Genomic DNA, 13472 nt, shown 5'->3' with positions numbered 1-13472 from the left:
CCTGGCAAGCAGATCATTTTGAATTGAAAAATTAATACAGCTCCACTTCCTCATAGAAGAGATCTCACCATCTTTCTGTGATCCAGGTGCCTTACTTCATGTGTCACCTGAGTTGCTGTTGAGCTATAAATACTTTGGGAGCTGACAGAAGTGCATTACCTTGTCTCTGAAAGGGAGAATATTTCACTTCCCACAGAAGGCTCTATAAGGTGTCTTTGCCTTGAATTTGACAGAAAATGCTTCAAGATAATATCCCTTTTAAAAGATTTATGGTTTCTGTCTGTAGCATTTTGTTTTCAAGCATAATTGTTGCATGTGTACAGTGTTCAGTACATGCTTAAAGTTTCTTGGAGCAATATACACAGATCGATTTCAACATAAGTGATGCAATTTGCCTATCAGATTAAGCCGTAATTTGAATAAGATAGAGGAAAATACCAAAACTTGTGGCTTTTGGAGTCGCTATTTTAATCCAAAAGATAGTGAGGAAATTGTTAATATTGCACTTTATGTTGCTTGCATTCCTATCTTCTTTAATTTGCTTCCCTTGTGGAAGATGAATCTGTGGCATGGACAGTGGATTCTAGGTTGCTTTTACTTTGAGGAGAAAAATAAGATGACTGCTTTGGAAATTTAACTCCAGAATAAGCAGTTAGTCCTAAAAGCATGTATCAAATCATCTTGGGAAACATGAAACAAAATTGCTCAAGACTGGTAGTACTACATGAAGTCATTATACTTGAAGTGATGCTCTGGATTTAGGTGGATGTTGCTAGGAAATACCTGAAACATAATCCTTGTTTTGTGGTATGAGAAACAAATAGCATGCCTGAGTCTTCTTCTTTTATGTCACCCTATCAGTTTTGGTCTTTTCCATGGATAGGGTGATGGCTGATTGGCCTAGGAGGCTGTTTACATTTTCATTGAAATATATTCAAAGGAACGTTAATCTTTGACTTCTAAATTTCCCACTTTAGTGCCTCTGGCTTGGCAGTGCTTTTGGCTTGTTATGGGCATCCATGTATAGTACAGTAATGTAATGTATAGTGTAATCAAGTGCCTGCCAGCTGTGGTATGCATCCATGATGTGGAATGTGCCAAGATGAGCATTTGAAGATGTTGATGTGATAAGTGCCACTTTAGGAACAACGAGTAGTATTGAAATGGTACCAAAACTGAAAGTAGTAACTAAATGTATATTTTAGACTAAGCTGCATCAATTATTGAGTTTAACTATACATTTTCTTTCATAATCCTCTGGATGTTTGCAGTTTAAGAGTTGGTAACCTACATTAGTTTTGATGATATTAGGTAATTTTCTTTGTGATACTAGTTAAGACAAAAATAAACTCACCCTGATTTACTTGTTTGTTGCTGCCATATTTTATTTGGGCTTTTTTTATCATAGGAACTAAGTGCTGATGTGTCATTCTTACTGTGATTATGAAAGGAATATGTCTTTTTATACTAAGTAAGTAAATAAGTAAAACAGAAGACCACCAATTTTGACTACTTTTCACAGGCATAGAAAAAAAATAGTGAAAGGGTTTTTTTCAGGGGTTCACTGATGAACTGTAATTTTTTTTCTTGCCAGCTGTCTCTCAGTACTTGATTGCTTTATTTCCATATTTTCAGTATCTGGTGATGGACTACTATGTTGGTGGTGACTTGCTGACACTTCTCAGTAAGTTTGAAGACAAGCTTCCTGAAGATATGGCTAGGTTCTACATTGGTGAAATGGTGCTTGCTATACATTCCATACATGAGCTGCATTATGTGCACAGGTAAAATACCTTCTCATTTGGCAAAAACTACATGTACAGTTATATGAAGTTAATCCCAAAGACACTGCTATATATGCAAATGGACACAGTAGCCAAAGGCAAACTGCTATGGATACATGCTTACTTTATGCTGTACAATAGCTCTATAAGCTACTTTATTTTAAATATCAAGTTTTGATGGATTGATATCAGAAGCAGTGACATTTATCTGACTAACCTTTTAAAGTGTCTTCTATTTTTAATCAGGGCTCTTGACTTATTCTCAATTCACTTAATAAATATTTATCTGCCTTTGTCCAAGCAACCTAGAAGTTTGAAGGGGTTTGAAATGGTTTGAACTTTCTACAGATGTTTAGATATTCTGCAAAATTTATGCACAGTAAGCCCATGATAACATCAGTGCATGTACTTACCTGAGGTCATTCTCAAACAGATTTTGTAATCAGTGGGCATGTGCTGGTCTAGTTTTGCACACAAGATGTGTATTCCAAATTAGTGGCTACCATCAAGTAAACTTAGGTTGTGGTTGGTAGTAGCTTGTACAGTTAAAGTTTAAAAAGTATAGGGAATTCTCAACTATAATTCTTTGAACTCTTCCGTTTGCACTTTGATTGCTGTTTTAAAAATTAAAAAGAAAAGACATTTAAACTCTCTAAAACTCCTGTGAGTAAATGTGGGCAATATTTGGGGATTTAATAATGTTACCGCCTCAGAGAAGTTCACCAGAGGCAGCATTGCACCAATTTCCAAGGATGGTGGCCTGACTTGGCTGAGCAGCTACATCTTTTCATGGGGCTGAATGAAGGTCTGTTGTGGCAATAGGAGTATGTGGCTCTGTGGCCAAAACACGTGCTTTGAACAGGACATGTGCCAATGCCCAAAAAATTACTGCTTGGCAACTGGAATGGATTAGGAGGAAGCATGATTGCTCTGGAGAGGGTTTCAAGGACCCTTTAAGGGCTTATACGACCTGTCAGCTGTAGAGAGGAGACAGTGGAGCTCAGAGAGGAGTCATTAAGCCTTTGTGAACAGCAGTACTGGTCCCTGAGGCAAGTGAGAGCTGCATGCCAAGCAAAGATTGGCTCATGATGCAAGTGGCACTGTGAGGAATGCTCTTCAAAAAACAAACAAACAAATCAGTGTATACTTGTATATTAGTTTTCATAGTCCCCTGCAACTACTGAGCTTGACTTGTGCTTGTGGGACTGTTAAGAGAATGCTGACAATATCTGGAAGTGAAATGTATGGAATAAGTTTAACAGTACAGAATTACTAATTAATTTGCTGGGGAAGCATAGTGACATAGTCCAATTGTCTCAGCACATATTTTTGTGTATTATCATAAGTAAATATGCAATTAAATTTATGTAGACAGGCATAGATTAGCATTTATTATTTTGTATTAAGACTGCTAATGAGTAGCAGTATTAGTGACATTTCAGTAATTAATTTCAGAGCATTAACCCTTGGTTAAAAAAGGTTAATTCCAGTTTGTGTTGGAAAAACGTATCAAGTTGGCAGAATTTTTACACATATGAGAAGCCTTTGTTAAGTCTGTCACAGTTTTGCTCACAAATCTCAAGTGTGAGTCTGGAATTCAGCACCTTAAAAATCAGCCATTGTCAGCTTCCACATCTGTGTAGCAAGGTGTATTAGAACACCTTATTTTTGTTTACTCCTAGTAATTCTAGTCTTCTTCTCAAAGATTAAACTGGAGGTATTGTACAATTTTTAAGTTTTTCAACACATGTAGTGGCATTTGGAACCTCACATTTGAAAAGAAATACAGATTTCATGGTGCAACAAAACTGGTGGGTTTAAGGTTGGTCAAGAGGAGAGAGTCATAAATTGTACCATAAAAAGAGTTTACATCAGTGCGTAAAATTCTGTGTTGATCCAAGATTAATATTTACAAGCAGAGCTAATATTGTGTGTTTAAATCTTTTCACGTCTTTCTGTTACAACAGGGACATAAAGCCGGATAATGTTCTTTTGGACATGAATGGCCACATACGACTGGCAGACTTTGGGTCCTGTCTGAAAATGAGTGAAGATGGCACAGTACGTATAAAGCAAAATTTATTTGGGTTGCTGGTAGTGGAGCCTTAGAAGTGAGTTGCTGCTTTTAAAGAGATTTAGACATCATCAGTGTGCATAAGGGAGGTGATAGATTGGTAACTTTCTGACACGCTAAAAATTGAGGGTACAGTATAACTCAACATACTTAAATGCGTTTTTGAAACCTTCATCTCCTTGTTTTACAGGCTGCTAACTTTTAAAGTTAGCCTCTGCTATATTTTTCTAATGTTCACTTTTTGTTCTAATGACCATTTAAGTGGGGGGAACGGTCAGTGACCAGCTACACCAGTTAGGCACACACAAATGTGGAGTCGCCATCCAAAAAGATGCGTAGATGTGGCACTTGGGGATATGGTTTAGCTGGACTTTGCAGTGCTCAGTTAACAGCTGATGTTAAAGGTCTTTTCCAACCTAAATGATTGTCTTGATTCTATAATTAATAAGCAGTTTGTTTTATATGCCTCTGACAAATGGAACAGCAACATGATGGTAATTGGCCATCTTGTGCAGCAGATTGGATATACCTCTAAAAGATAAATGTGACAGGTTTTGTTTGTTTTGCCTCGTTTAGGGCACTTCCAGGGTGCCAGTCCTGCCAAGGTATGACATGCAGCATCGTTCACTGGTTTTGGCACAAAGTCACATCTTGTTGATGTTCTCTAGTCATAAATGCCTGTCAAAGCTTTACCATAAAAAATGCAAAATGAAGGAGCCATTAGAATTGACAACATATTCCTAGAGGTTAGAGCTGTGCTGCCCTGATGGTCAGGGCTTCCCCACTACTTGGGCACAGAGTAATTTCCCCACTTTATTCCTGTAGTGAATCCAGTTGCACATTGGGCAATAAACATTAAACTGATTTCAGACATAATAAAACTTACCCAGGAAATTTGTTCTGTGATCTTCAAATTAAACTGTAAAATTCAGGAGTAGGACCTGATCTCCCTACTTACTCCTTTTTCATTTCAACTTCTGGCAATGAATTGCAGTTTTAAAGTATGAACAGCCACAAAGGCAAAATATATTTTGTCTTTCTGCTTTCACAATATCTGTGATTATTTTGGGTTTCTGCTGTGTTCAGAATAAAACATATCGATGTTATGTAGCAGTAGAATGGAACTTAATCTCTGCAGTCTTTGTTACTTTCTTAATATTTTCTTTGTTATGTTGCTGTGATTTTATAGATATCTTCCTTCTCCATAATCATGTCATGGTGTCTCTGTTTTCCAGAAATACTAGTGTTTGAGTAAAAAAGTTCCTGAGAGATACTGGAAACTTATGAGAATTATGTTTGCCTTATTTTTAAGGTACAGTCATCAGTAGCAGTGGGTACTCCTGACTACATCTCTCCTGAAATACTGCAAGCGATGGAAGATGGAATGGGGAAATATGGGCCTGAATGTGACTGGTGGTCACTGGGTGTCTGCATGTATGAAATGCTGTATGGTGAAACACCCTTCTATGCAGAGTCACTAGTGGAAACCTATGGGAAGATTATGAATCATGAAGTAAGAGTTGTATTAAATCTCTTGTGTTCTAAGTTTATAATGTTTACAGAGCAACTTGTCACTTACAGATATTGAAGTGATGGTAGTTTTTTGCTTTTTCACAGTGTTTTAGATTCATGTTGTATAGGTTTGTTGGTTCAGATTTTAGGAATGCTTGCTTCTCTGAACTGCAGAAATTTAATTCTTTGACAAATTGGAATTTTTCTCTAAATGCTGATGTTCTTGTTGGAAAATCTAAGCAATCATCACAAAATCAAAATTAAAATCTGCTCTTGTGTCAGCTTCCTCTGGACTGTGCAGGAGAAATGAAGTAATGCATTATTTGCACAGCTGTGCACATTTTCTGTCACACTGATAACAGTATCAAAAAGTGGACCAGTGTAGACATGAGCTGCATGAAGAACCTGAGTTTGGGAGGAGTTGCCTGGAGTGGCAGTGGGTAGAAAAACATGAGCTGCATGAAGAACGTGAGATCAGGGGGTTTGTCCAGGGTCAGAGTGGTAGGGAAACATTGGAACTTGGGGGTGCATTTTGAACATTAGACTGTATGAATAAAGCAGTCCCTGGTGTCCTTTCACGAGCTCTGTTAGAAGGAGGTGGTCATGTGCATACTCGAGGTAGCCAGAAGCTGTTGCATAGGAGAGTGTGTTCCTCCATTTTCTTCTCACCGGGTTTACCGTGCTGGACTCTCACCATGAAGCAGTGATGGATAGGATGTGAAATCCTTGCCAGAGCTGACACCCTTACTGTGATGAATATTAATCTCTTCTATTGCTTGAATTTCTTCAGTGAACTAGCTGATTGCAACTGTAACCAGTGTAAACTTGTTACTCTGTTAAAATATGACTGTATGCTTTTCATTGAAAGTTTTAAAGTTTCATTTCATTTATGAGGGTTTGGTCCTTAATTATTTCATTTTTAAACTTGAAAAGTTGTATTATAATATATGTATTTATATATATAAATATATCAGCAGCTTGATCTACTGGGCGGCATCTCTGCCCAAGAAAGAGGGGTTGAAACTAGGATGATCTTTCTGGTTCCTTCCAACCCAAACCATTCTATGATTCTGTGATATGTCTAAATATGCTACTGTCTTTTATTGGAAAGCAAACAAACAAACCAATAACAAAAAAACCCCAACCAACCAACCAAAAGACCCCCCCAAAAGCCCTTCCTGGCTATACAGCAGTAGTAGTAACATGCTAAAATACAAATAAAGTTTTCCCAGTTTTTTCAATCTACAGTAATTTCAGTTGTTAGTGGTAATTAGAATTTTTAGATCTTATGTTTGTTTATGATAATAGAAATACTTTCTAAATGTAGATTATATTTTGGTAAGAAAAACAGGTATTTAACTTAAAAATTAGAAAAATACATTTTAAATATAATAGCATAAAGAATTGACCAACATCATGGGGTTTTAAGAGCTGAAATTAATTTAATCTCAAGGAGTACATCTCCAGGAGATCAACGGGACCTCTGACTAAGAATACCAGTGAGAGTCTGTTTTTATTGTACGATCTTTAATATATTGTTGTGTGTAAAAATTCTGGTATGTCTTTTAAAAAAAGTTTACTTTTCCTGACAGAGTTACTGTAATCACAGATCAAACAGATCTGTTTTAAAGAAATTGAAAAATGATTTCTTGTCTTTGAAATCCAATTTAAGACAAAAAATCTGTCACTGAATAGATTGAATTGTGCTCTGTCATTGCTCATTGTAACTAGAACAGTATTTGACTATTCATCTCCAGTTTTATTGGTGTAATTTTATGGTTTTTTTGAAACTACAGTTGACAGTTTTGGAATTAATTCCTTCTCTAAAAATTTCTCTATTTGTTTTGTTTTCTAGGAACGGTTTCAGTTTCCATCCCATGTTACAGATGTATCTGAAGAAGCAAAAGATCTTATTCAGCGACTTATCTGCAGCAGGGAGCGTAGACTGGGACAGAATGGAATAGAGGATTTTAAGTCTCATGCATTTTTTGAAGGACTTAATTGGGATAACATCCGAAACCTAGAAGCACCTTACATTCCAGAAGTTAGCAGTCCTTCTGACACCTCAAACTTTGATGTAGATGATGATGTACTAAGAAATCCAGTGAGTGTTTGTTTTAAAATATTACTAATGGAAGTGTGCATCTTGCTGCACTGTAAGGTAGTAATGAGAACTTACTTCAAAATAAATAAAGTAAGAGATTAAAAATAAGTCGCTCCAAACGTGAAGAATTCAAGTTTTTCACCTCTTTGGCATTTTGTGCTATCAGAAATCATAAGCTGCTTTTTTAAGTGGTAGCACTTGCCAAAATGCATTACTGTTACATGGTCGGAGTTAAAACATATTTAGGTGGGGAAAAAAGCCCATTAGTTGCCCTTTCAATTTATCTTTACCGGGAGCTAGTATTTGGATTTGTTCCTTCTCAAAGGTGAAATAAAATCTGTCTTTAGAAATACACATATATTCTCTGTGTAGCTTGCAAGCACAGCTGTCCAAGTGAGAGGACTCATCCTGCTACTTCTCCACTCACTTAAGAACCAGGAGGTTGGTTCTTGGAGTAAGGAACATTGGTGTTCCACTCCTCCATTTCTGTTGTCTTGTAGTTTACAAATGGGCCAGGAGGAGAGAGCTTTTGTGGTAGTTTGTTCACCAGCTTGTACTCCAAGAAATGAAGAGCTTTTGGCATGTTTTTCGATTACATGTCTGACAGTAACTAGAACACAATGACTAACAGCATGCATTTTGGTGCCAGGTCACTTTTAATTAGGAACTTGAAATTTCGGGTTTCCTTTTACTGGCTGCATCGTGCTTTGAACTTGTTGAAATGCTGCCCTTTCAAGTGCCAGTTCAAGAGGCTCCGAAATTCAAGTCATTCTGTTAGGTGACCTAATCTGAAATAAAGCTTGTCCAGAGGCAGTGGAGCATAACTGCCAATTGTCAGTTGGTGTATTAAGAAAAATCTTTCCATTAGCTGTCTCTCTTTTAGCTGTTGAGGCTTAATGAAATGCTTTTCACTCTGTATGGGTTCTCCGTTGGGTTTTCATGCACATTGTTTTCATGCAGGAAGTGGTGCCACCAAGTTCTCATACAGGCTTTTCTGGATTGCATTTACCATTCGTTGGGTTTACATACACAACTGATAGGTAAGCAAAGGATATGTTCTTCATTAAACTTGTTTCCCAAATGCAGCTAATTCCTGGGAATTCTCATTTTTATAAACATGTGGAAAGGTTGATGTCCATAGGTATACCTGTGGCTAAACTTTAATCCCTTGTTTTTTGTTTTTCAAATGTCTGAACATATTTTGATCCTGTTTGCCAAGCTTAGGTGCATTTGTATTTGATACTTTATCTATTTGAAATGAAAGAAAGTTAAGGGACTAGATGTGTCAATTGCAGTTCCTGCGTTGAGAGGCTGAGAGCAAGTCTTGTCCACAGTGGACATCTGCCAGGAACTGTTCAGGATTATCTCATTCCTCCACTGTCCTGCTGGTGTAGACCAAGTTAACACAGAAGGTTCTGAGCCTGGACAAAGTGGCTCACTTTGCATATCTTTGAAATGTCCTCCCTCTGACTTCAGAGATCTCTCAAACATATGCTTATCTCTGATCTTAAGGTATTATGGCCTGTTTGTTATTCTGTTATTTCTCTTTGCTGGGGTTTGTTACCCCATGAACCCAAAACATGCATGTCATCCTTTTCACAGTGAGATGATGTGCCGTAACTTAAATCCATCTTTGCCTTGCTTTAAACTAAACTTTTGGGGTTGTCCCTCAGCTATCTTAGTGCAGGTACATTTGCCTGCTTCCTTTCCTGCCAGGTGCCTGTAACCTTTGGCATGGGAGAGTTAACATTTTCAATCATGTAGGCAGTTTGTGAAGTGAAGGTACATCTGCATCATTGAAGTCCTGCATGCAGGTATCTTAATTCTACAGCAATTGCACAGTAGCTAGGGAATAATAAGTTTACCCTGAGAATTGTCTCTACAGTAACAATTACTGCACTAATTGTACTTGTCAATTTAAGGTGCGTATTTGGTGGAATCCCAGCATGTCCCAGCTATAGACTGCTGTGAGTATTTATTAAAATGTCCTAACTTATGTATTTCTGTTCAGCTCTTTATCTGATAGAGGCACTTTAAAGAATGTGCTGCAGTCTGACACTGTAACCAAAGATACGGATGTACAGCGCGACTTAAAGAACACTTCACAAATAGAAGGCTATGAAAAGAAAATACGGAAATTAGAGCAAGAAAAGCAGGATTTGAACAGAAAACTGCAAGGTTAGTGGTTTATATTTGTTTGGATTCTTAGTTCTGCTCATTGGAACATATTTGATTGAAAATCTTTTCCTTTCTTTTTGGATTTTAAGAATCTACACAGACAATGCAGAACCTCCAAGGTCCAGTGTGTGTTACAGCAAATACAAGCCGTGATAAGGAGATTAAAAAATTAAATGAAGAAATTGAACGGTTGAAGAACAAATTAACAGGTAAGCCTCTGGCATGGTAATTATAGTAATGCAATTTATTTTGCAATAAGTAGAATTAATGTTCTTGAAGTATTTAAAAAACAAAGGGTTTTTTAAAGCCTAGTTCAATATTAAGAGGCATTTCAGTTTTTTCTAGATGAACGCTTAACTAATTCTTCCACTTGCTTGGCTTGATTGCACATACTAGCATGGAAAGTCCAGAGTGTGATGAACTGTGTGGATGGATTTAGTTAAGTATTTTGTGTGATACTTGTTTCCCTAAAAATCTCAAGAGATCCTGTGCTCTTACTCCTCCATTTGGGGAGGAGTATTGAGTTGGAAAGGTTTTATTTGGAGGCAGGTGTAAGAGAGGAGATAGAAGTCTGGCTGCTCTTCAGTAACATAAAGGAGTAGATGAGGGAATGTGTAATAGTAGTTCACATTTAAATATTTCTGAGCTCCTGCTCCCTTTGTGTTTCTGTGTTTGGTGATGCATTAATTAGGAAGCACTGAGCGTTGCAGAAAAACAAATACTGGCATCTGTCCTGAGGGAAGACTGACTCACCCATATCACTGAAAATTTGTTGCTTGACAATGCTGTTAGTTTATCCATGCAAACCTCCTGTTAGCCCCTAATTTTTAAGTGGGAATCAGTGATAAACAAAGTGGTAGTTTTGAATCCTAATGACTTGGCTGAGAGTTTTATAGAGGCCTGTATACTGTGAGTTCAGATGCTGAGTTGCTGATGCTGATTTTTTAAAAACTTTTTTTCCCCATTTCGTTTGACAATATACCCTTTTTGTCTGTGTATGCACTGCAAAAATCAGTTCTGCTCTCCTACATAGATTAGCCTTCCAAAAAAAGCTATTCTTGTGTATTCTGAAATTAGCTTTGATTCACAGCAGTTAGATTAAGGTTCTGCTTTTGCAAAGGGTTTGGGTTTATCTAGGTCTTCAGTCAGTGATGTCCTGTTAAAATCTAGCAGTATGTTCTGATTAAAAAGAGGTATCATTGGTTCACGTAGGGCGGGAGGAAGTTTGTTCTGAGATGAGGAAAGGAATAATACTTCAAGCATTACAGCAGTGCTGGGGATCCTGAATACATGGGTCCATTTTCCTGGTCTGTCACAGACATCAGGGAACTTGAATGAGACAGTTATTCCCTGTGAAATTTCTTATTTATTTGTTTAATGGAAGTAGTAATTAAAACCAAAATAGAGAATGGCAGTTCATTTTCTTAGAGTTGGTAAGACTGAGCAGAAGTATATAAAGGTGGCTATGCTGGGTTTTTTGCACTTAAAACCAATAATTTCAAATCAAATTTGTTTATTTGTCTTTGAAAGTAAAGAGAGAACAAACTGCTAGGTATAGGGGCAGTCAGGTCTCCAGATTGCCTTGTGCAGGATGGTATTTCTTTCCCAAACTATTTATTAGTTCTTATCTAGAAAATAAATAGTCCTTGCCTGTCTTGCTGGATGCACTAATGACTGTAGCCCTTTTGTTGCATAATGAAAACTATTTAGGAAACACATTACTAGAACTGGAATTGGAACATTTGGGGTTTATTTTAATATTTTCAAGGGCTAGAAGTTGTGTTCATCAAAAGCAAACAAAGCCTTGTGCTAAGGCTTTTCACTTAGAGATCACAATCTTTGGGGTCTGAAAAAAAGAAAATTATTTTGAGGTATCAATGCCCCAAAGTTGCTTTAAACAATCTAAAAGTTGATTTTCCAGGCAAAGTGATGCCAGTTTGCGTGAGTAACGTGGCTTGTTTTATTGGTGTTAATTTTTAAGTTACCTTTAATATGTATTAATCTACAGATATAAGTAAACTGGAAGCACAGCTTGCAGATGCAGTGGCTTTTCGACAAGAACATGAAGACTCCATTCACAAGTTGAAGGGACTAGAAAAGCAGTGTAGAGTACTGAGGCAAGAAAAGGAGGACCTTCATAAGGTATTGATCCAAAGATAGGTACTTCTAAAAATGTAAAGTAGTTCTGGAACAGTTATGTTGTGATTTGCAATTTTAGTGTTTTAAATGCTGCTTTTTAAAACTATGCTGTGATGTTAGGGAACATGTTCAGAAGTACAATGGCTTTCCAAATTATCACACTTCCTTCTTTGGAAGTTGGTGGGCTTTTTATTTTAAATGTGTTCTGCTAGATGAAACAAACGCCTTAAGAATGGTTTTAATTAGGCAGTTTAATTTTTCTTAACTTTTTCAATAGAAGTCTGAGGGCAATCAAGAGAGACTTCAGAGCCTTGGGATGACTTGTTAAGGGATCAGGAACACAAGTATTGTTCTCTTCCATTCTTCTAGTTTCAGGCAGTGATGGGAGACGAAACAGCCCCAGCAGATACCTGGCTGGTATCCCTGGCAGAATTCTGGGGGTTTTGGCCGTTGGTCAGTTTACATGACACCCAGCCTGCTGCTGACAGCTGGGGTGCACCTGTCTATTTAGGGGGAAAGGATCTTTGCACAGAAGTTAGCAGGGCTCGTTGAAAGAGCCTATTTACTGTCTTTTATACCGAAAGGTTAATTATTGCTTAAGGTTGATGATGACTTTTATGTAATCGCTGAGTTTATTTGCTGCTGTGTAAATTATCCCTTCGTTTGCTTCCTAAAATTCAGCAGCATTTCAGTTTTAAATCAGCAACGTATTCTGCACTAAAATAAATAGGGATTTGCATATACTACATACCACTTTCAATAATAATTTTAAAAAAGCTACCTGTATTAGAATAACGAGTTTTGCAAAAGTCTGCCAGTCATATTGTTCCTGACCATTCATATGGATCCAAAAGTAATCCATGGGCCAAAATCTCTGGGCTGTTTGTACACTAGAATTTAATATTTAATAGTCTCTCTTCTGTCTGTTAACCACCGGTAGGGGTTATTTGCCAGAGTGTATGAGTAGCAGAGAAAGGAGATCTGCTGCTTCTGGTCTGAGCACATGCTTTTTGGGAAGTTAATCCTCCTGCAGTGTCCCTACTAATGGCAGAAATTTTTAGAATTCCCTTGGCCAGTATACATCTATTTTGTTGTATAGTTCTGCTCTTTTTCTCATTTTTTCCTCCCACTATCAAATGATTTTATGTTGAACATTCCATTTGTATTTTAGTTAATTAGTTAATTTTTGTTAACTACTTTCTGTAAAGGAAATAGTTTTTATGCTTTCAATTAAAGTATTAAGAGCTTCACAGTTTATTTTAAGGAATCTTGCTCAGTTTTCTGAAAAACTTCACATTTGCTGCAGCCCACCAGTGCTGGTACAGTGTATTTGATGTCTCTCCTGAATCTGCTGTCTGCTAAAGCATTCCTTTAAAAAAGGTTACAAATATGCAGATACATGGTATTAATCTAAAATTAAGTTATTTAGAAGTGAGGTGGCCTTGTGTACTCACATTTATAAGAAAGACTTCTGGGACACCAAAGGTAGTTTGCTGGCACACTAGAAGCAAATGGCTGTCTTTGTATGTCTCTGTAGCTGCTTAGGTAAACAATTGTGTAAATTAAGAATTAGAAATCTGTAGTAGTTACATGAGGTGGTCAAGACAAGCTTATGTAGGTCCAGTTTTCTTCTTCTTGGAAAGAATATATGGAGTTCAAATTACTCTTTTAATTTTTTTTT

At 37.1% G+C, this 13472-nt stretch overlaps 1 protein-coding gene across 1 annotated transcript in view; it reads left to right on the top strand.

Annotated features, from left to right (window-relative positions):
* CDC42BPB (CDC42 binding protein kinase beta) overlaps positions 1–13472 on the top strand; it is a 64106-nt gene that overhangs the window by 18680 nt on the left and 31954 nt on the right. Inside the window, exons 6-13 of the mRNA XM_017729101.1 lie at positions 1636–1784; positions 3752–3845; positions 5171–5371; positions 7226–7474; positions 8435–8514; positions 9486–9652; positions 9742–9861; positions 11661–11794. Coding sequence (XP_017584590.1) covers positions 1636–1784; positions 3752–3845; positions 5171–5371; positions 7226–7474; positions 8435–8514; positions 9486–9652; positions 9742–9861; positions 11661–11794 — 1194 coding nt within the window. The remainder of the gene's footprint in view (positions 1–1635; positions 1785–3751; positions 3846–5170; positions 5372–7225; positions 7475–8434; positions 8515–9485; positions 9653–9741; positions 9862–11660; positions 11795–13472) is intronic.

Source organism: Corvus brachyrhynchos, unplaced genomic scaffold, assembly GCF_000691975.1.
Source record: "Corvus brachyrhynchos isolate BGI_N302 unplaced genomic scaffold, ASM69197v1 scaffold1, whole genome shotgun sequence".
NCBI lineage: Eukaryota > Metazoa > Chordata > Aves > Passeriformes > Corvidae > Corvus > Corvus brachyrhynchos.
This window is presented reverse-complemented; position numbering and strand designations above follow the sequence as displayed.